The sequence below is a fragment of the Chlorocebus sabaeus genome, chromosome 2, assembly GCF_047675955.1.
Source record: "Chlorocebus sabaeus isolate Y175 chromosome 2, mChlSab1.0.hap1, whole genome shotgun sequence".
NCBI classification, from domain to species: domain Eukaryota; kingdom Metazoa; phylum Chordata; class Mammalia; order Primates; family Cercopithecidae; genus Chlorocebus; species Chlorocebus sabaeus.
Genome location: NC_132905.1, coordinates 39031769 through 39051500, shown reverse-complemented (window position 1 = coordinate 39051500; position 19732 = coordinate 39031769). Strand labels below are relative to the sequence as shown.

The 19732-nt window shown below is 54.0% G+C and overlaps 1 protein-coding gene across 1 annotated transcript; it reads right to left on the bottom strand.

Annotated features, from left to right (window-relative positions):
* Positions 1 to 1079: 1079 nt before the first annotated feature.
* BPIFB2 (BPI fold containing family B member 2) lies at positions 1080 to 16977 on the bottom strand. Its single transcript, XM_008020801.3, has 16 exons — positions 16921 to 16977; positions 16000 to 16142; positions 13570 to 13663; positions 11786 to 11890; positions 10771 to 10917; positions 9239 to 9299; positions 7645 to 7705; positions 6402 to 6493; positions 5928 to 6113; positions 5636 to 5689; positions 5024 to 5194; positions 4382 to 4449; positions 4190 to 4235; positions 3430 to 3493; positions 3009 to 3085; positions 1080 to 1441 (listed from the first exon to the last, which is right to left on the bottom strand). The coding sequence occupies exons 2-16, from the start codon at positions 16106 to 16108 to the stop codon at positions 1400 to 1402; spliced, it is 1377 nt and encodes a 458-aa protein (XP_008018992.3). The 5' UTR covers positions 16109 to 16142; positions 16921 to 16977; the 3' UTR covers positions 1080 to 1399.
* Between the last annotated feature and the right edge of the window lie 2755 nt (positions 16978 to 19732).

The window sequence follows — 19732 nt, the reverse complement described above, 5'->3', positions numbered from 1 at the left end:
ATGGGCGTGGATTTTCCAACCTGCCCCTTGCCACTCGCTTAGTACCACCCCCAACCTGTTCTCCACCACCAAGCCTCCTGGCTTGGTCCAGTCCCTTCAATCTCTCACACTGGAAACTTTAGGAATGAACCTGAACCTGAACCCTCACAGGAAGAGTGGCTAGGGTCACACTGTACCAAAGGCTTTGCCTACTGGTGGTAAAAATTGAGGCACCTTTTACTCCCCAAAGGAAACATAAACAGAACATAAATCCCATATATCTAGGCCGGAAGGAATCCTGTCTCTGGCTAAGAGATTAACTTATCAGGGTTAGAAAATCACATGACTTTGATTTGCTGGCATTTACATCCCTTGGTGTTTCTTAGGTCATCTTATCCTGTGTGATTCACTGGGTGTGAAGGACATTCAGAGGGAAAAGGGGTTAGACACGTTCAGTGTGACCAGAAGGACAGAGGCCTGGGAAGCAGATGCTGCCTCCTTGGGACAAAAATCTTGCTCGTAACTGGAGTAAACCAAAGACAGGGAAGCTGCCTAGAAGAGCAATGAACTCCCCATCACCTGAAGTTCGTGGCTCAGGGACAAGGTCCAGCTCTGGGAGCCGGAGAATGGGAGAGGGAAACAAACAGCTCATGTCTGGATTGAAGGAAGGTTGTGTCACCATCCAGCTCTCAGACACCATGCATTCCCCTCCTCAGTGGACCTTAGTCCCCACATCCATAAAATGGAACTCCAGTCTCTGCCTGCCTGATTCATGGGGCTCCTATGAGGTTCTAGTTACAAGATGGGGCAAGCCGCCAGGCAAGAGGCACTATCCCAAAGTGCCACCATGGTGCTCTAACTTCAGACTCATCCGTGTGGCTCTCCAGGGTCCTTTTTCAAAATAGGAGCTCCCCCAGGCAAAGAGTTGATACAGTCAACAGAGATGTCATCAACAGAGATGTAATCGACAGAGATGTGGTTATGTCTTCTTCTTCTTCTCCCAGGCAGCGTTGGTGGCTCCAGGGACAGACAGAACCTGGAGACTGCATGTAGGGAACTGGCCTTAGGTACACAAAGAGTTTGCTGTGTTTGGCTGAAAGTTGCAGCTCAAGAGAAGTTGTTTAATGCAAGAGGGCAGGTCTATATAGCCTGTAGGAGCAGTCTGCTCCCCCTGGGGGTTGGACAGAGGAAGGAGTGGGGAGGTGAGGGAAGAGGGAGGAGGAAAGGAGGAGGAAGGGATAGGGCAGAAGTGAGGGAGGGAGACCCAGGCACTCAGGGAAGATGAAACAGCCCAGCTGGGCAGTCCAGCTTGTTGGTGATTACTAAGTATGGTTTTGCCTCAGTTTCCCCAGTGACTTGAGATAAGAAGTTCGCCTGAGCAGTGAGTTGGCCCACTTTCAGGCCTCCCAGTGGTCCTGCCTCAGCTCTGGTAGAAGAGTTCACTGGATATCACCACGTAGCCCTGAAGGGCAAAGGAAACGATGGACCAGGTCAGAGGGTCAGAGGAGGCACAGGCACAGGCAGGACCCCAGCTGCCCCCGTAGCCTGGCTCTGAGTTCTGCTCTGCCATTCTTGGTTTGGTTTGTGAGGAGAGTGCTTTGCCTCTCTGGGCCTCAGTTTCCCAGTCTGTCACTTTGGGGGTAGTAACAGGCTCCACCTCACAAGGCCACTGTGAGGAGGCAGTGAGACCCCCCAGGAAGGCACTGGTCGCTGCTCCGATGGTGGATATCATTGATGCTTTATGAATGGGAGCGCAGAACCATGGAGCATCTTCTCCAAGTCCAAGTCTCTCCAGCAGAGTCAGGCACGCCGCCCCCCATAGCTCCCCTATGCTACACTCCACCGCAGGAGCATTCTGGAGGGCTGCCGATCATTCATTCATTCATTCATTCGTTCATTCATTCATTCATTCATTCATTCAGTAAATCTTTATCAAGCCTCTACTACAAGCCAAGTTCTGTGGCAGGTGCTGGGAACCAGCAGAGAAAAAACCAGACCCAGTTCCTGCCACAATGTAGCTCATAGTGTAGGGCTATGTGGTCCAATAAGGCAACCACAATTGGCAGCTATGGCTAATTAGTCTTATGGCTAATTAAACTGAAATTCATTAAGATGAAATAAAATAAAAAATTCAGGTCCACAGTTGCACTAGCCACACTTCGGTGCTCAGTAGCCACATGCACCTGTGACTGATCATGGCTGCTGCTTCGGACAGTACAAACTTCCATCCTTGCAGAAAGTTCCATCGGACAGTACTGGACTAGGGACTTGTCACCTCTGACCCAGTGGCTGGGTCAAGGGCCAAGGTGGGTCAGCCACTAACCGTGCCTGTTCTGGGAAGTCCTAGGGAAATTCCCACATAGCCCTGCTCCTCTGTGTGTCAATTGTTCCTTCTCGTGGGGGCGGATCACCCAAGTGCCTTGAGACAGTAGTTCTTAAGGAACAAGGGCATCCTCCCTGGAATTACATCAGCAGGTCACACTCATGGGGTATGAACAGCACCTGAGACATTGGGCTTGAGAGACCTGGGTTCAGCTTTCTGTCTTACGCATGTCTTGTTGAGTGAATTTCCTTTTATATCCCAGGTAAAATCTCACCCTGGGCAGTGTTAGGACTGAATCTCACCCTGGGCCCACGATTTCAGATCCAGGGAAAGCAATTTTAGAAAGTTCAGGAAGTTCTCTACTCCCACCCAGGCTGCACAGTTTGTCTACAAAGCAGACGGGGTCTCACTGTCATCTGCCCCAGATACCAAAGGGGTCGTGCCCATCCCAGGGCACAGGATCATGGGATAAGTGAAAGCCCCAGTTCCCCGAGTGTGGCCTGGTATGATATTTTATGAGGACTAAAGAAAGAATGAAACCTTCGACCCAGGGTCTCTTGGCATCCTGGACTTTTCATTTCATTGCAGTTAAGGATTCACGGCACAGTCTTTGCGGCAGCAGGTGGGGAAGGAGAGAGGTGACCCCCACCTCACTCAGTCCCTCTGAGTGAAGAAGGCCCCTCTGGTCACACCCAAAGGCTCTCACCTCATAGACAAAGATCTCAGGGGCGACATATTGGAGGTTGACCACGCCGGGGAGGGCAATTCCCATGGCCAAGAGAGCTGCAGGCGAGAAAGAAGAAAGGAGCCAGCCTATGCTGAAGCCCTCATATGCACCAGGGCACTGAGTCCTCACAGGCACCTGGGAGATGGATGCCATTATTATTACACCCATTTTACAGAAGGGGAAGCTGGGGCTCAGAGAGAAAAAGGAACTTGGTGAAGATCACACAGCTGCTACACAGATGTGTGCCAAGGGGCATGCACACATGGGCTGCTAGACCCCAGAGGCCCCCTCTCACCCTCTGAGCCTGAAAAGTGGGAAGGGGGCTGGGATTGAGCACTGAGCAGATGTGGGGTACGGAAGGGGCCAGAGGGGCCCTGCTGGGGTGGAGGGCAGGGCTTACCATTGAGATGGTCCAGCAGGGGCTTCTCAAAAACGGTGCCCATCAGTGCGCGCACCTGATCTGTCTGTGGCCACGGAGTCAGGGAGATGAGCCCGTCCCAGCCGAGGGGCCAGGAGAGATGGACAGTAAGGCACACACATAAATACACACAGAGACAGACAGATAGACAACGGATGGGTGGCAAAGGCTGAGGCAGGGGGAGGAGGGCAGATCATCCATGTCGTGGGTTCAAGCGGGGCCCAGCAACACTCCCGGGGCTGGCTCTGCCTCCGCAGGATCACACCCAGCGGCAGTGCTCACCGGAGGGGAGGCTGAGGGACAGCACTGACTGTGGACACTCACACACTGTGTGACCCACAGGTGGACTGGCCAGCAGACTGCCTGACACAGATGACCGACAGACAGACAGACTGACAGCTGGGCAGAAGGGGGGCATGTTGATGGCATGCCAGCTGACAAGTGGATGTATGGTGGCCGATGAGCCAGTCACATCACCTGGCTGAAAGGACAGCTAACATTCATTGTCCAACTGACCGATGGACTCTTGGGTTGAGGGCTGGGTGACAGATCGTCGACTGCCAGGCAGAGTATCAGGCAGACGGACTGACTGGCCGCTGTCCCCAAGCAGCCCAGGGAAGCCTGACCATAGTGGCAGACACAAGCACACGGGTCCGCACACATACACAGACATGGCTTCCCCAGGCTCAAGGCATGCCCCACCCAGGAGGGGGGTCTCTAGAGGCCGCAGCCCCACACTCACATCAATGAAGCCCACGTTGGAGGAGACCACCGTGAGCTGGACATCCCTGAAAGAGAAGCAGGAGAATTCAGGACAGGGTCTGGCACCTCCCCACCCCCAGGCTCCCTGGCTGACACCGTGACCCGGGGCAGTGGTGGACCCATTGCACACAAGAACACGGTGAGGCTGCTTGGTCCAGGTGGGCTCGCTTACCCCAGCACAGACGTGGTCCCCTGAAGCTTCACCTTGGACACAGAGAGCTGGAGGCTCAAGTTCACTACCTGGGCGTATAGGGAGAGCAGGGTCAGAGGGCACAGAGGCATGAGGGGGGCACCAGCTACTCAGCCTCCCACCCATCCCGCGACTCATTCAGGCAGCAGGTGGCTGTGAAGCCCCCACTATGCACCAGGCCCCACGCTGAACGCTGGGAACAACATAGTGTGAACAAGAGACCAGCTCCCTGCCCTGGGAACGAGCCACCAGCTGTGGGAGACGGGGTCCGTAAACATAGTAACCAGAAGTCATCCTTTCAGAGACTGGCAGGGGCCACAAACACAGAGAGGAGGTGCCAAGAAGGCTGAAGGGACCTTCTTACTCAGGGTGGGCCAGCAAGGCTGCAACATTTAAGCTGAGACCTGGAAGAGGAGGGGGAGCTGGCCATGCCAAGAGCCAGGGTGGGAGAGTCCTAGGCCAAGGGCTCAGCACATGCAAAGGTCCCGGGGCAGGAGTGTCCTGACATGTTCAAGGAACAGCGAAGACACTAGTGTGAGTAGAGCAAAGATGAGGGGACAGCACAGCAGGGAGGGAGGTCTCCGTGACAGTTGCCCACCTTCCGGCCAGCCCCACTGCACTCACCACATCCAGGGAGAAGAGGGACTGGAAAGCCGAGTTGGAGGCTGCGGCCAGGACCTCCACGAAGGGCTGCAGCCGCAGGGTAGCGTTGTTGGTGTGGAGCATGGCCACAGGTGTGGTACCCAGCCGCACCTTGAGCACCACGGGCATGGGCTCAGGGAACTGGCGGGCCACCTGGGGAGGCAGAGGCGGAGGAGGCCTTGCTGGGGCAGCGGCTGGCAGGCTCTCTGGTCAGTCACTTCTCCAATGCTGATTGGGCCACCATGGTGCCACATGTGACTGGGCACAGAGGTGGGCCCCCCACAGGCTGCTGGACCAGACGAGGGGGTTGGGTCTCCCCGAGGAGGTGACCCTGAGCTTGGTCTTGAAGAAGGATAAGGGAAAGGGAGGAGAAAGACCTTCCAAACAGCAGACACTGCTCAAGTGAAGGCCCGGAGAGACAGAGTGTGATGTCTGGGCAGAAGGTGGAGCCTCCCCAAGATGGAGGAGTAGGTTTAAGGACAGATGCTGAACTTCACTTGGGACAGATAAGACCCAGCAGAGATCCCACGACCCGGAGAACCCCCACCCCCGTCCCCTGTCTCAACCCCTGGAATGATCAGAAATATCACCGACCTCCGGGATGAGCCAGCCCAGTGCAGAGGTGTTCAGCAGGTTGTCATCCGACCTCTGAAATCAGCCCCCCAGGCCACAACAGGTTTTAGGGCAGCTGCTCCCAAGATAGATCACCACTGTCCCCGCCGAGCAATCGCTCCCCATAGCCCCTGTTTAATCCTTCCAGCAGCCACCCGTGGCGCCAACTCTAGCAGTCCCACCCGCCCACAATATGGCCTCTGGGGGGTCTCCCTAGGCTGGGCCACAGGGAGCTCTTGCCCCACAGGCCCTGGGCTGCAGGTCGGGCCCTCACCAGCTGCCCTGTGATGTCCAGGTTGAGGGCGCCGGACTTCTGCAGCAGCAGGAGCGCAGAGTCAAACAGGTGCTGGGAGAGGCCCACAGTAGCCATGGAGCCCTCAGTGCCCACATGCCTTGGCAACACAAAAGGGATGGCATCCGTGGGCAGGATGATGGGCTTGCCCAGCAGGAAGAGAACAGCCTGTGGGGGTAGGAGGGGGAAATGGGAGAAAAGCAGCAGGGCCTCAGCAGGGAGGTGGCTCCATGGCAGCACCTGGGCTCCTAGATGCCACTCCCTGCCCCCCCCACCCCCTGCAAGATGCCATATGTCTAGCTCACACTTTCGCCCGTGTGGCGTGCCCCCGGCTGGGACACTGTTCCAGCTCCTCCTCTCATTTCCCACTCCCCCACTCCTTTAGGAATCTTCTGGAACACCAAGGACTCCAGGGGCAGCAAGCCCCCAGCTCTGGGCTGGCCAGGAGGCACTTACATTGACTTCCAGGGAAATGTAGTCACTGGTGACAGTGGGCACACTGACCATGGAATAGCGGATCTGGGACTCAGGACCCACGGGGTTGAGGCCTTCATGAAACCAGGGTGGAGAAGAAAAGATGACATATTTAGCACTGCTCACCAACGTTTCATCTATCCAGAAAAGTTTATTTATTGTCTGATTATCCTGATTAGCCGGAGCCAGGCCACAAAACAAAAGAGGCAGAGCAAGCCTCTGAATAAGCAAATTTAAGTGGCAAAGTGCACACGGCCAGGATTAAGCTACTCACAGCCTGCTGACTCTCAGTTTAGACACAATGCTAACAGGTATGGTTTCTGCTTTTCCCCTCGGTGGAAGACTAGTGACTCCAAGTTAGAAGAAAGGAGAAGGGCCCAGTTCAGGCACAAATATCCCCTGACAAAGGTGAGAAGCAACCACAGAAAAAGAAGAGGGCTCTCATTTATCAAGGTCCAGACATTGGACTTACAGTATCTCATTCAATCCTCGTTACAATCCTGAAGGGTTATTTTATACACATGCATGCACACATGCACACACACACATACACACACACGCACAGTCTGGTGAGGTTCAGTCTTGCCCAGGAGTGTAATACCTGGTCAGTCTGACCCCAAAGCTATGCTTTCCCCACCTCATCACACTATCTCCTATGGGAACTCCAAGGGCACACCCCACTGGAGCCAGTTATGCAAGATCACAGAAGTCCAGCTTCCCTAACAGACCCTCCGAGCAGCCTTCAGGGAGGCACAGCTCAGAGCCCAACTCCTCTGAGCCTCAGAATACTCTTGCAGGGAAGTTTCAAAGGGCGAGGCTGGGCACAGTGGCTCACACCTGTGATCCCAGCACTTTGGGAGGCCGAGGCAAGAGCTGGTCTTTGGAATGAGGATTCTAGATTCTAGAATGATTCTAGATTGTAAGTGTCAATGGTCCTTGGATTCTCCAATGTTAAGACTCATGATTTCAAAATTGTAATTTTTTTCAGCTTTTTTGATCTAAGATTATGCAGATTCTAGAATCAAAGACTTGGTTTTGGTTCCGGAATTTGGAGATTCCCAGATTTCATGAATAATTATACTGTTTTGGGAGCTCACAATTCAGTCACCCTACAACTGACCCTCCTAGAGGTCGATCGTGATCCAGAGTGGAACCTTTGGAAGGTCCTAGGGGCTCCAGGGGGTCCCAGAGGCCCCAACCCCCTCCCCTGGCTCCCAGATCTTACCAATTAAAGTGCCCAGGTGGACATTGACGCCCTGTACCAGGTTCGAGATGCTCAGGCACAGCTGTGGTAAGACAGAGAGAAGGAGGCTGGGGTTAGGGCAGCCCTCAGGCTGGAGGGCACAAGGCTGGGAGGGGTCTAGAGTCCCTGTCTAGAAGCCTCCCCAACCGGTATGCCATGCCTGGAACCCCTTCCTCCACCTGCCAGTGGGCATCTCCTAGGACCCCTTCCAGGCACCGAAGAAACAGAGGAGAAGCAGCCCAAAGGCTGATGGCAGTGTGAGCATAGGTCCCCAGGCACGAGGAAAGAACAGGGGCTGTGGAGCCCAGCAGAGGTGGTCACAGCTGGGCTTGAACAACTGAGGCAGGGAGTCTGCTGCAATGGGGCTCAGAGTTCACTCTTGGAGCTCAGCTGGTAGGAGGGTGGTGCCCATGCAGGGGCAGGCAGTGATCAGCAAGCCAGACCAGCCAAGCTTCAGATGCCAGGCCAGGGAGCTACAGAGGTTTCCCCGGGCACTATGGGCAGCCAGATATATATATTATGCTGGGATCCGTGTGATAGAAGATGGGGGCAGAGGAAGAACTGCAAGGCCAGGGGCACTCACAGCCTTGACCAGGCAAGAGCTGGCTGCGCAGGGCGAGGTCAAGAGGAAGAGGAGAGGGTGGGTCTTCTTTCCTGCAGTGCTGCCTGAAGCCCCTTGCCCAGAAGAGGCTGGCTATGAGGGCAGCAGGGGGACTACAAGGAGAGGAAGAGGCTGGACCAACAGGCAAAGTCAAGCCGTCCACTTGGGCATCCTGCAGGACTCTCAAGAGGAGCTGCCCCACCTTCGCCCCTCGAGCCTCGGTTTTCTCATCTGTAAGGTGGGCATGCTGCAGTTGCCCTCTGGGGGGCGTGGGGTGGCACACAGAAGGTTGACTTCGTCTCTACTACTGCCCCTTAAAGCAGTAGTGGGGTTGGGATGGGATAGGGCAGGGAGAAAATGAGCTCCCCCTGGGCAGTGGGACCCTAGCCCCTGGGCTACCCTCTCTCACCAAGTCAGCTCCATGCAGACAATGACAAGAACTAAGACAGCAATAATAATAGCAGCACCCACTCTGTCAACCACTGTCCCGAACTCTTCTGAAATGTTAATGCATTTTGTGCCTGCAATCGCCCCACGAAGGAAGGGCTTTGTCTCTTTCAGTACAGATGTGGAACCAGAAGCAGAGACAGTGCACATCTGGAAAGGACAGGGACCCATCCAGGCTACAGCTGGCCCCATGCCCACACCCTCCTTCACTCTCGTTCTGTCTTCTTTTCACACACCACAGGCCCATGAACCCCACTCCATCCACCCTCTGGCATGAAATTGGAGCTGTCCCAAGAGGATGAACCTCCCTCCCCTCCAACCCCATAAACTCTGCCCTCATTTGTATCTCCCCATCACTCCCCTGGACCCTGGCACCAGCCTCTTCCCTGCCTTCATGGGGACCATGAAGGGGCTTCTTTTTTTTAAATCCCAAGCAAAGTACCCGCTGCCTGAAATCCCACTCTTTCTTCACTGTGCCTTCTTGGTGAAGCCACACCCTCCTTTCTGAGAAATCTGCAAGCCCTTTACCTTGTTACTCAAGACAGCTTTAATGTGCTTCTGCAGCAGGACCAGCAGTGCGTGGGAGGTGCTGAGGGGGAAACAGAGAAAGAGTTCCTGGGGCCCCAAACACATTAGGTCCCCTCGTTCAGCACAGTCGCGTGTCTGGGAAGAGAAGTCTCTGTCCTCAGCCAGGAGGTCCATCAATCCCATTTGACGCCCTGCCACCTGCCACACACAGTGCTGGCATAATTGACCCCACAGATAAGGAAATTGAGTCTCAAAAGAGAGGGTCATTTATCTCAAGGTTTGGAAATGGCCAAGAATGTGGCAAGTGAGACCGGGAGGGCGTTGCAAAAGCCAGACGTGGCCATGACCTTGGCCAGCTGGCTTCGTGGCCACTCTAAGCCTAGTGAAGGTTGGGTTAGGGGCTAGAGCTGGGATCCTGGGTCTGCTTCATGCTTTGGGTCCAATTTTCTGTGACACACCTAACGAAATACCTTCCTGGCTCTGGGCCTCCGTTTCCCCTTTAAACAACTCAACCGTGCTCCATAGGCACCAATGGTTCCTTGATTTGCAAAAATGTCGATCCAAGCCACAGCCCAACCTCGCTGAACCAGCTCCCTGGGGAGGTAGGAGGGTGGCGTCTGTGTTTCCAAAGCCTCTTGGCTTCCATCTCCCCTTCAATAAGCTGTAAGCATCCCTCGCCTGGGAGGACAGCGAGGGGTCACGAGTCACACATGATGATCACGGGACACAAGTGTGAATGGGTTTATACGGCCACACCCCTCTCTGGGGAAAAATGTTTGCATCTCTTGATGCAAACATTGCATTCTTCTAAGCCTCCAAGATGCTCAACACCTCAGCAAGCCCTGCTCACATTGGGAAGGTGCAGACATCATCTAGGGGGATTTGCAAGCCGTGGGATTAGTCAGGCTGCCTGGGCTTGAATCTGGCTACACCATTTGTCAGCTGGTGGTCTTAGGCAAGTCACTTAACTGCTCTGGGCCTCCGTTTGCTCTCCTGTAAAATGTAGGAAATACTTAACACCTACCTGGTAGGATACTGTGAGGATCAAACAAAATGATCCACCGAAAGGGCCTGGAACAGTGCTCAGCACACACAGGTGCTCTGGAGGCGGGAGCTGCGGTCAGCCTTTATGCAGAAGGGAGCCGCCACCTGCGAGAGCTCGCTCTTGGCGGGTCCCGCCCCTCCCTGGCTTCCATCTCTGTAAGGAGGGGTGGGTCTCCGAGGTCCTAACAGCCAGTCTGATCCACCCAAAATCTCTCCCCAAAGTGTCAAGTGGTGGAAAGGGGATGGAAAGTGTGTTGTCAAGGGGTTGGAAAGATCCCAGGTTCTGACTGCTCACTTGCTGTGTGACCTCAGGCATGCCTCTCCTCCTCTCTGAGCCTCAGTGTACTCCATCATAAAACAAACACAATAATGGGGGCCTCTCAGGCCCTTGTGGCCATTGGTTAAAGTCCTGAGTGGGCAGCTCAGGAAACAGCAGCACAGCTTTGGCATCCGGGATTCCTGTGGCCCTGCCCTCACCAGGCACCCACCTGTTACTACCATCAAACTCGTTGGCGTGGCCTGAGAATGAAGAGCAGGTAGAGATGCTGACCACGGGGGTCCTGATGGAGCTCTGGGTCACACGGGTGTCAGCCAGCAGTTCCACAGGCAGCGTCAGCTCCAGGGGCTCTGCGGCGCTGCAGGGAGGACAGTCCTGAGTCCAAGCAGCACCGCCCAGCAGAGCCTACCGTGACTGACAAGAGATCTTACAAACTCCCCAGCCCCTGCCTGCCCTCCACTTGGCCCAGGCAGGCCCCCCGCTCCCAGACTGAGATGGCCCTACCTGGGGCAGGCCCACAGCCCCCGGCCCCAAGACACCACTTGGGGTCATGGACGTTGCAGCAGTGGGTGTGAGCACTGGCTGTCTGGAGCCTCTCACTGTGAGACCTTGGGCCAGCCATTTACCATGCTAAGCCTCAGTTTCCTCTTCTGCAAAATGGACATAAGGTTGGTGGGACCTATGTCGCAGGGCTGTGCTGAGTTTCCTGTGAGATAATCACAGAGCCTGGCCCACAGGAAGCATGCATAAAATCATAGTGTCAGGGTAGAGGAGCAAGATAATAGACCCCTCTGACTGCACAGCTCATGGTGTGAAAATTAAATGCAGTAACATATAAGATGCCAGGCACACAAAAATAACTCTGATCATTATGCTTATTGAGCGTCTCTCACATGCCTTGCCCTGGGAAAGGGAGGACAGTCATTATAACCACAGCAATGAACCCATTGGCACTCTGCAGAAGTTCATCCCGTTTTACAGATGAGGAAGCTGAGGGCTAAACAAGTGAAGTGACTCTGCCCAGTTGCAGAGCTGTTAAACAAGGTTCTCAGAAATGCTCTCACTATCTTGCTCCCCTCCAAGGGTGAGGGGAGACAGAGCACTGGACAGGGAGTCAAGAGGCCTGGATGAGAGTCCTGGAGGAGTTGCTACCCCCCATCCCCTCACTGTGCCCCCTTGGAGCATCCCTGAAACCCTTCTCACCCCCAACAAGGAGATCCGCTCACCGAAACACCTTGAAAGTAAAATTAGCTGCTGCCAGCAGGCGCACTCCAAAACCAGCAATGAATTTCAGGTGGAGGCGGGGCACATGGACATTCAGAATCCGGATCCTGCAGGGTAGTAATCAAGATATCAGGATGGCCCCCATGAAACCATGGGATCAACTCTGAGGTGGGTGCTCTGAGTCATACCCACACGATGTTATAAAGAAAGGCTTTCTGACAATTGGAACCATGAGGTGAGGGGGAGGTGGTGAGTTCTCCATCACCATGGGGCATGCAAACCAAGGTTGGACACCAGCTGGTAGGGAGAACATGCAGAGGGGGCCCCCGCTTTGGGTAGAACTTGGGTGAGATGATTGCTCAGGTTTTTGACAGTTTCTGACACCTGCCTGGAAAATTGGAAAGGTTGGAAAAGAAAAACTTCAGGAACCACAGGAGGCAGAAATCCTCTCTCTGGTATCCTAGTCAATGTCTGCAGCTCGTAGCCTACAGCAACAGAAACTCCCCCACTTCAAAGCTCCAAGCACTCTCCAGCTAACGTGTGATGTCTTTTATTTCCTAAATGAAAGTCATTTCTGCACAGTACAGTTCAGCTCCCCCGTACAGAAGCTGCTTCTGTGCACACAACAATCCTGGGTTCGATCCTGTGTCTTCAAATGAGAGCCATGGGTGCTGTTTTCAAACAGCCATGTGGTGTCCATTGTGTGGCCAGACCACAAGTGATTTAGGCATCTTTGGTCGTTGGGTATTTATATCCAGTTCTCTACCTTTATTAACCGTGCCATGAACTGCATTTCAGCTCCACCTAAGGGATCTCAAACTAGTGGCCTCCAAGCCAGATGTTTTTTTGTTTTTTATTTTTAACCACCCACCCATTGTTCCAGGGTCTTAAAGTCTTAAATGTTTTTTGTTTGTTTGTTTGTGTTTGTTTGTTTTGAGATGGAGTTTCACTCTTGTCGCCCAGGCTGGAGTGCATTGGCACGATCTCGGCTCACTATAACCTCTGCCTCCCAGATTCAAGAGATTCACCCACCTCAGCCTCCCAGGTAGCTGGTATTACAGGCACCTGCCACCACGCCCAGCTATTTTTTGTATTTTTAGTTGAGATGGGGTTTCACCATGTTAGCCAGGCTGGTCTTGAACTCCTGACCTCAGGTGATCCACCCGCCTCAACCTCCTAAAGTGCTGGGATTACAGGTGTGGGCCACCAAGCCTGGCCTTTAAATGTTTTTTAATTAGTTGCTATCTTTCCAAATTTGATGGATTCTAGATGTATATTTTCCCTTGGAAACCCAAAGATCCGACACTAGTGAGCCCGAGTTCCTATGTGGAAGGCAGCTGTTGACCAGCCCTGGGGGTGTCTAAGTTTGGGATGCTCCACTTCCCTATGTCTTTAGTCTCTGCATTAAGCAGGGTGGCGTGGAGGTAAGGGAGGCTCAGATTCGTGTCTAAATTCAGTGTCCAGTTTCTAGAAACAGAGGGTCCTGCCAGCCCTGGGGACCCAGGAGCCAGTCTTAGCCTCTGAGGGCAGAAATTCACTAATTCAGAGGCACCTCCACCTTGAGTCCGTCTCTTAAATCATCTTGTAACCACTCACCTGGTGGGAGGGAGCACTCACCTTCAGTGAAGAGTGCTCATCTGGTGGACTGGAACACTTTGCCCCGTGGATAGGAGCACCTGCCCAGCAGGCAGGAGCACACACCCAGTGGACTGAAGCACCCACCTGGCAAGCAGGAACACTCCACTTGGTGGCAGGAGCACCTTCTCTGGACAAGGGGAGCACTCACCTGGTAGGCTGAAGCACCTCTCCACTCCAGTCCAGGAAATGCGGGACAGTGACCTGCAGGGCCCGCTGTAGAGGGGCTTTCCCAATTTCAGACACTGTGGGGCCAGGGTAGACTCAGGTCAGGGTGCCCTCGAGAACCACCAAGTAGCAAGAACACACTGCCTGCCATCTACCCTGCACCTTGGGCAGAGGGTACTCAGACTGGAAGGGGTAGACTTGCTCCAAGCATGTGCAGAGGGCAGCTGACTCCCCATGAGCCCACCTTGGGTGTGCCACTCGCACCAGGCCTTCTCCACCTGGGCATGGCCTCCTTCCCCCACTCTGCCTCTCAAAATCCTGCTGATTCACCCCATCCTTCAAAAGCAACAAAATCCTTTGCCCTCTTGCAAGGTTTCAATCAGATCCCACCTCCTCTGGGAGCCTTCCCTAAGTTCCCAAGCAGAAGGAGCATCTCCCAGTCATCCCTGGCCTGCTACGGAGGCACCCATGGGAGCAGAGGGGACATCCCTTAGGAGGGGAGGGGACAGCCTCACCTGGAGGCTGAGGACTCAAGAGTCTCTTAGATCCTGGGTTCAAACCCCAGTGCTCACTGCTACTCACTGCCTCTGTGGCTACTTTGTGCCTCAGTTTCCCCATCTATACATTTGCAATGATTCTAATGTTATCTGTCACGTGGGATCATTGTAAACGCTCAGTGCACAGCAAATGCTAGCTACTACCATTGCTATTTATCTTTGTAAAAATAGCAGCGATCACTTATGTCATGATCCTGTAGTGCCAGGCCCTGTTCTGAGTGCTCTACTTTTCCTACTATCATGCCCAGTTTACAGAGAGGTGAGGGCACCTGGCCAGGGGAAGCTGGCTTTGGACAAGGGACCTGGTTCCCGAGCCTCTGGGCATCCTCACTCACCTGTGCTGCTGGGCCCCAGAGAGGTGCTAATTAAACGGGAGTCGAATTAAAATAAGAGGTAATGGTGCTGGAAGTGAGCTTCAGATGAGGAGTCAAGAGGCCTGCCCACTGCTCAGACTCACTATGGGAACTTGGGAAGTCCCTGCACCTCTCTGGGTCTTAGTCTGCCCCAACAAGAATCATAAAGGCGCCGGTTTCCATGTTTCCCAGCACCCCTCTCCCACCTAACCATCTGCAGCTGAGCTGGGACTCACACCCAGACCTCAGACTCCATCTACAGTGCTCCTTTGACACAGGGTTTGAACTCTGGGGCTTGCAGGATGGGGTGGGGAGGACACTGGAAGTAGCCACTAAGCCCAGCCTGGGGAGCAATGCATCCAGCTTGGGCCTCCAGCCGGATTTCTGCCAAGAACAAACACAGGCAGGCAAGTGGGGGAGGGCTCCCTGGGAACACAGGAGGCTTGCACAGGACAGGCAGAGGGCAGGAAGGCAGCAGAGGGCGCGGACCTCATGGCCCTACCTGCGGGCATCCATGAATGGCTCCATGTCACGCTCTGGCATGGATCACTGACCCTTTTCATTGCCTGCCCATCAGCCCGGATATAAGGTCCCGGAAGGCTGCGTGTACCCAGGGGTGGGAGAACCCTGCTACTTCCCTGAGCCACTGCTTCGTGTCCTGGGCCACTGAAAGTCCCATCTACTGTCTGACCTGACTTTCTCACACGATCATCTGAGTTTGGCCTTGGGGGAAACAGCTTCTGATCTCCGGCTTTGGTGGGAAACCAAATTCTCACCGAGAGGCAGCTGAAGGTGAATAAACATGTTTGTGCTGGCATCCTGGACCTTGGCAATGTCTGTGCCTCCCTGGGCCTAAGTTTCCTCATTGTGCCCTCCGTAGGGGATTGGGGCAAGACTTGGAAGGATCTAGCAGCAAAGCCATAAGACAGAGCCCTCACACAAGTGGGACCCAGAGAGCAGATGGTTCTCTCACACTGAGCTCAGAAGGGCTATACTTTAGAACACTCCCTGCATCACGGTGCTGGACAGACCTCTCCCAAGCACACGTGTGTGTGCACACGCCACATATGCAAACCTGTACATCCAGGGTGCACAGCCATACCTGTGCACACACATCCAGGCAGCGCCATGGGCTTGCACCCTCCCGACACTTAAGTACACACGTGGGCACAGCTCTATGAAATTTCAAACTCATAAGTAGTCACACACAGGTAAAAACAGCCCCTCAAACCGACCTATGCCCACATCACTAAAGCACGTGAGCAGATCATGTGTGCACACTTGCACACTGGCCACGTGACGTACTCCCCCTCACGCATTTATGTAATAAGCATTTGTTGAGCAACGCTGTGTGTCCGGCACTATCTGGGTGCCAGGGACACAATTTCCGATTAAAATCTGGGTCCTCATGGGGCTTTTGAGTTCACGGATGAGCACACACACTTAGGATTGTGCACGCATGTACAGGCTCACAGGCACTCGCTGGGTGGCACACCCCCTTACCGTAGCTCAATGCTGCCTTGTTGAGTCGGACCACGGTGCCTGGCGTGGAGGCACTGACCACGGGCAGCAGCAGTGCCAGCAGCAGGCCCAGCCTACGTGCCCAAGCCATGGCTGCCCTGGCCACTGGCCACAGGATCTGTGGGCTGGGGTAGAAACGAGCATCAGGGAGCTCAGCCAGAACAGCCCACCCCTGAGCCGCCCGAAGCCCGCTCCAGCCTGGAGGGAACAAGCCCTGACTGGTGATCCCAGCCCTACCCCAGGCCCACAGACATCCGTTTTTGCATCTCTGCGTTGGTAACCATCACCCTGCCTTGCTTGCTTCTTCAGGAATCATGGGAGAGTCCTTTCTGGAAATGACCCCCAATGCCCAGAGAAGAAATGCTCTTGCCTAGGGCCACACAGTGGACTGGGACCAGGTACAGGACCCAAGCCATGGCAGAGAAGGATGGTGAGCCTCCCAAATGGGGAGATTGAGGGTAGTTTCCTGTCCTAAGAAGAGACCCAGGACTGTGTCACCTGATGCTGGAGCCCAGCCCAGTGTGACAGCCCAGCCTTGTGTCCAGCTGTCCAAACTCAGCCAGGGGAAGATCCAGGGTGGCTCCTGTCCTCATCCCCTCCTGGCCAGGTGAGAAATGGCCTAAGAGTAGGCCTCTCACATGGTCCCCATCCACTCCTGACGCAGTCTGGCCAAGTAGGCAGATCTGTGTCTGACTCAGGGAGAGGGAGCCAGGCAGGAATGAGGGACTGCTGCTCAGGTGGGTCAGCTGAGACCCAGGATGGTGGCACTTGCCCAGGTCCCACAGCAAGGCCAGGGATGGAAGGACCCTTCTGCAGACGGTGGCTAGAAGTAGCATCCCCATTGAACAGATAAAGAAGCTGAGACTCCTCGGAGGTGGAGTACCAGCCCAACCCCGTGCCTACCTCAGGTGGTTCCTGAGACAGGTGAACTCTCAGCCCCAGGGTAGCCCTCCTCTGCCCCAGGCAGGCAGATGCAGAGGCTACTTTATAAGGCTCCCAATGTGCAGGGTCCACTGGGAAGGGACCCAGGGAGCGGCAAGTTTGCTTGTGGTTGCAAGTGTTTTCCCTGCAAACATGGCCTTTGCCAAAGTGTCTCATCCCACATGTGTGCTGGGGCTGCCACGTAGCCAGTAGCCGGGCCCAGCTCCCAACCACTACAAGCCCCTGGGGCTAGGCAGCTATGGCCTTAGGGGCCAGGAGATCTCTGGAAGGAAAGCCGCTTCTAGGAGGGTACCCTTATGCCCAGCCAAGGCCTGGGAGGATGGGGCCCATGAGGACCCCAACCCCCCTCCCATAGGCAGGGGGATGGCTACAATGACCCCTCAAGCCTGGTACCCTCCAAGCTCTCTCAGAAACATGACCCTTTTAGGAGGGGCAGAAGGCTACCTGAGCACCATTCTCATTCATTGACAGCCCTGACCCTGTCACATATTCACACACTGAGTGCTGACCCCAGTTACCGAGCTCTGACCCTGATCACATGCTGAGCCCTGATCCCAGTGACAAACTGAGCCCTAACTCAGTAGGGAACAGAAGAGAAAGTGTGCGTGACCCATCCCCGCAGCTTAACACCCCAGCCTCTCTCCAAATGCACATTCCATTCACAATGGATTCGTCCACCGTCTCTTTCCATATTACAAACGCCAGCCTCTGCCTTGACTATATGGGATCCAAGGAACTGTGTGTGCACGTGAAGGAATTTGTACATGCACGTGTGTGGATGAGGATTGTGTGTGTTGATACATGTGTGTGGTTGTGTGTGCATAGTCACATGTACACATGTGCAGGGAAAATGTGTGCTCTTAAGTGTGGGTGTGGACATGAAATGGGCGCGTTGGTGTCTTTGTTTATGGTGTTACGTGTCTATTCACACAATCCGACAGGACCACAGAAGTGGGGAGTTCTGTGTACATGTATGCATGTGTGGGCTTGGCCTACCGAGTGTTTGTGGGTCTGTGAGTGTGTGGTGTTAGGTGCATGTGTGTATGTGAGTGGACTGTTTCCTGGGATGGGGAGGTACATATGTGTCTGTGCATACACGTGTGCACAGCAGGTGATGGCCTTGCCATTTTTCTTCATTGGCACAGGATGCCTTGGGGCCTTTCCCCAACTCCAGGGCACTCCTTGACTCCCACTGACCCCACACCAGCTCAAATATCAGGCCCAGCTCCTAGGCCCACCCTGTGCTAGGCCCCCACCAGTGCCTACAAAGCTGACCACAGACACCATGAAGCCCTCCCCTGAGCAGCTGGAGCTCACTTGAACCAGCCCTGCTTCCCAACCAGTGCTCCCCTGCCCCTATTCTAGAGGCAAAGAGGAATGAGAAGAGCCTGCTGTGAGCTCCCTGACACCCTGCTCCTGGCCTTGGTCTGTCCACCAATGCATAAGACAGGGCCCTCCTGCACCCTCACCATAGCTGATGCAAACAGCAGACTCAATGGACAGAGGTGCAAATATTGACCAAAGCCGCTCTTGGTGTTTGCTCTTGGCCTGGACACTTCCTTTTCCTAAATATTTCCAGCACAGGAGCCATCTGGGTGACAGCCGGTAGACATAAAAGAGGGAGACTCTCACCAGCCCATCTCAGATCTCAACCAGCTCCCTACAGCAATGGTAAGTACCATTTGGTGAGCACCTGCCATATGCAGAATGTTCTGCCAGCCACTTTGCCTGCATCTACAGGGATGGGAGCTGGTTCTTCTCAGCCCTGTTTCCAGCACCTGGACCATACTAGATGCATAAATATTTGTTGAATGAATAAATGAATGAGTATACATTTGAAAGACCCTTGTAACAATTGTAGTGGTGGCATTTCAGAGTTTCCCCTTCACTGAATATTCTCGGGGGTTTGCATTGGTGTCCTCTTGCTGCAGTAATGTATTATCACAAACTTAGTGACTTAAGACACAATTTATCATGTTACCATTCTGGAGGTCTGAAGTCCCAGATGGGTCTCCCTGGGCTAAAATCAAGGAAGTATTGGCAGGGCTGCGTTCCTTGCTGGAGGCTGTAGGAGAGGAACTGTCCACCTGCCTTTTCCAGCTTCTAGAAGCCGCCCTTATTCCTTGGCTCCTGGTCCCTTCCTCCATCTTCAAAGCCAGCATGTTGAGCTGAGTGCTTCTTGTGCAGCCATCTCCCTGCCTCCCTCTTCCACTTATAAGGACCCTTGTCATTACGTTGCACCCACATGGGTAATCTAGGGTATTCTCCCCATCTCAAGATCGACTGATTAGCAACTTAAATTCCTCTTCTAGCTTTAGCTCCCCTTTGCCTTGTGACTTAACATATTTACATGTTTAAGTTTTAGTATGTGGACCACTTCCCATTGGTCATTAGCCTGCAATTTTAAGCAATTGCCACCAGGGGGCAAAAGTGAATTCATTTTAGTTTTGCTGTCCAAATAGTCAAGCTCCCTACAGGCAGGGCTAACAGAAAAAACTTAGCCTGACATTTCCACTTGGTTATGCTTTTATTTTTTCCCAGTAAAAAAGTAGAACTTTTTTTTTTTTTGGAGACAGTCTCACTCTGTGGCCCAGGCCGGAGTGCAGTGGCGCAATTTCGGCTCATGGCAACCTCTGCCGCCTCCCGAGTTCAAGCAATTCTCATGCTTCCCTCCTGAGTAGCTGGGATTACAGGCACACACCACCACACCCAGCCAATTTTTGTATTTTTATTAGAGAAGAGGTTTTGCCATGTTGCCTAGGCAGGTCTCAAA

What these genes read in the sequence shown, in the direction of transcription:
- BPIFB2 (XM_008020801.3), bottom strand. Translation starts at nt 16,108, where the DNA reads ATGGCTTGGGCACGTAGGCTGGGCCTGCTGCTGGCACTGCTGCTGCCC. An exon ending in TGGACATCACAGGGCAGCTG is followed by an intron (nt 5,690 to 5,927) that starts GTGAGGGCCCGA and finishes GGCTGATTTCAG; the next exon opens with AGGTCGGATGACAACCTGCT. An exon ending in CCCTCTTCTCCCTGGATGTG is followed by an intron (nt 4,450 to 5,023) that starts GTGAGTGCAGTG and finishes CTATACGCCCAG; the next exon opens with GTAGTGAACTTGAGCCTCCA.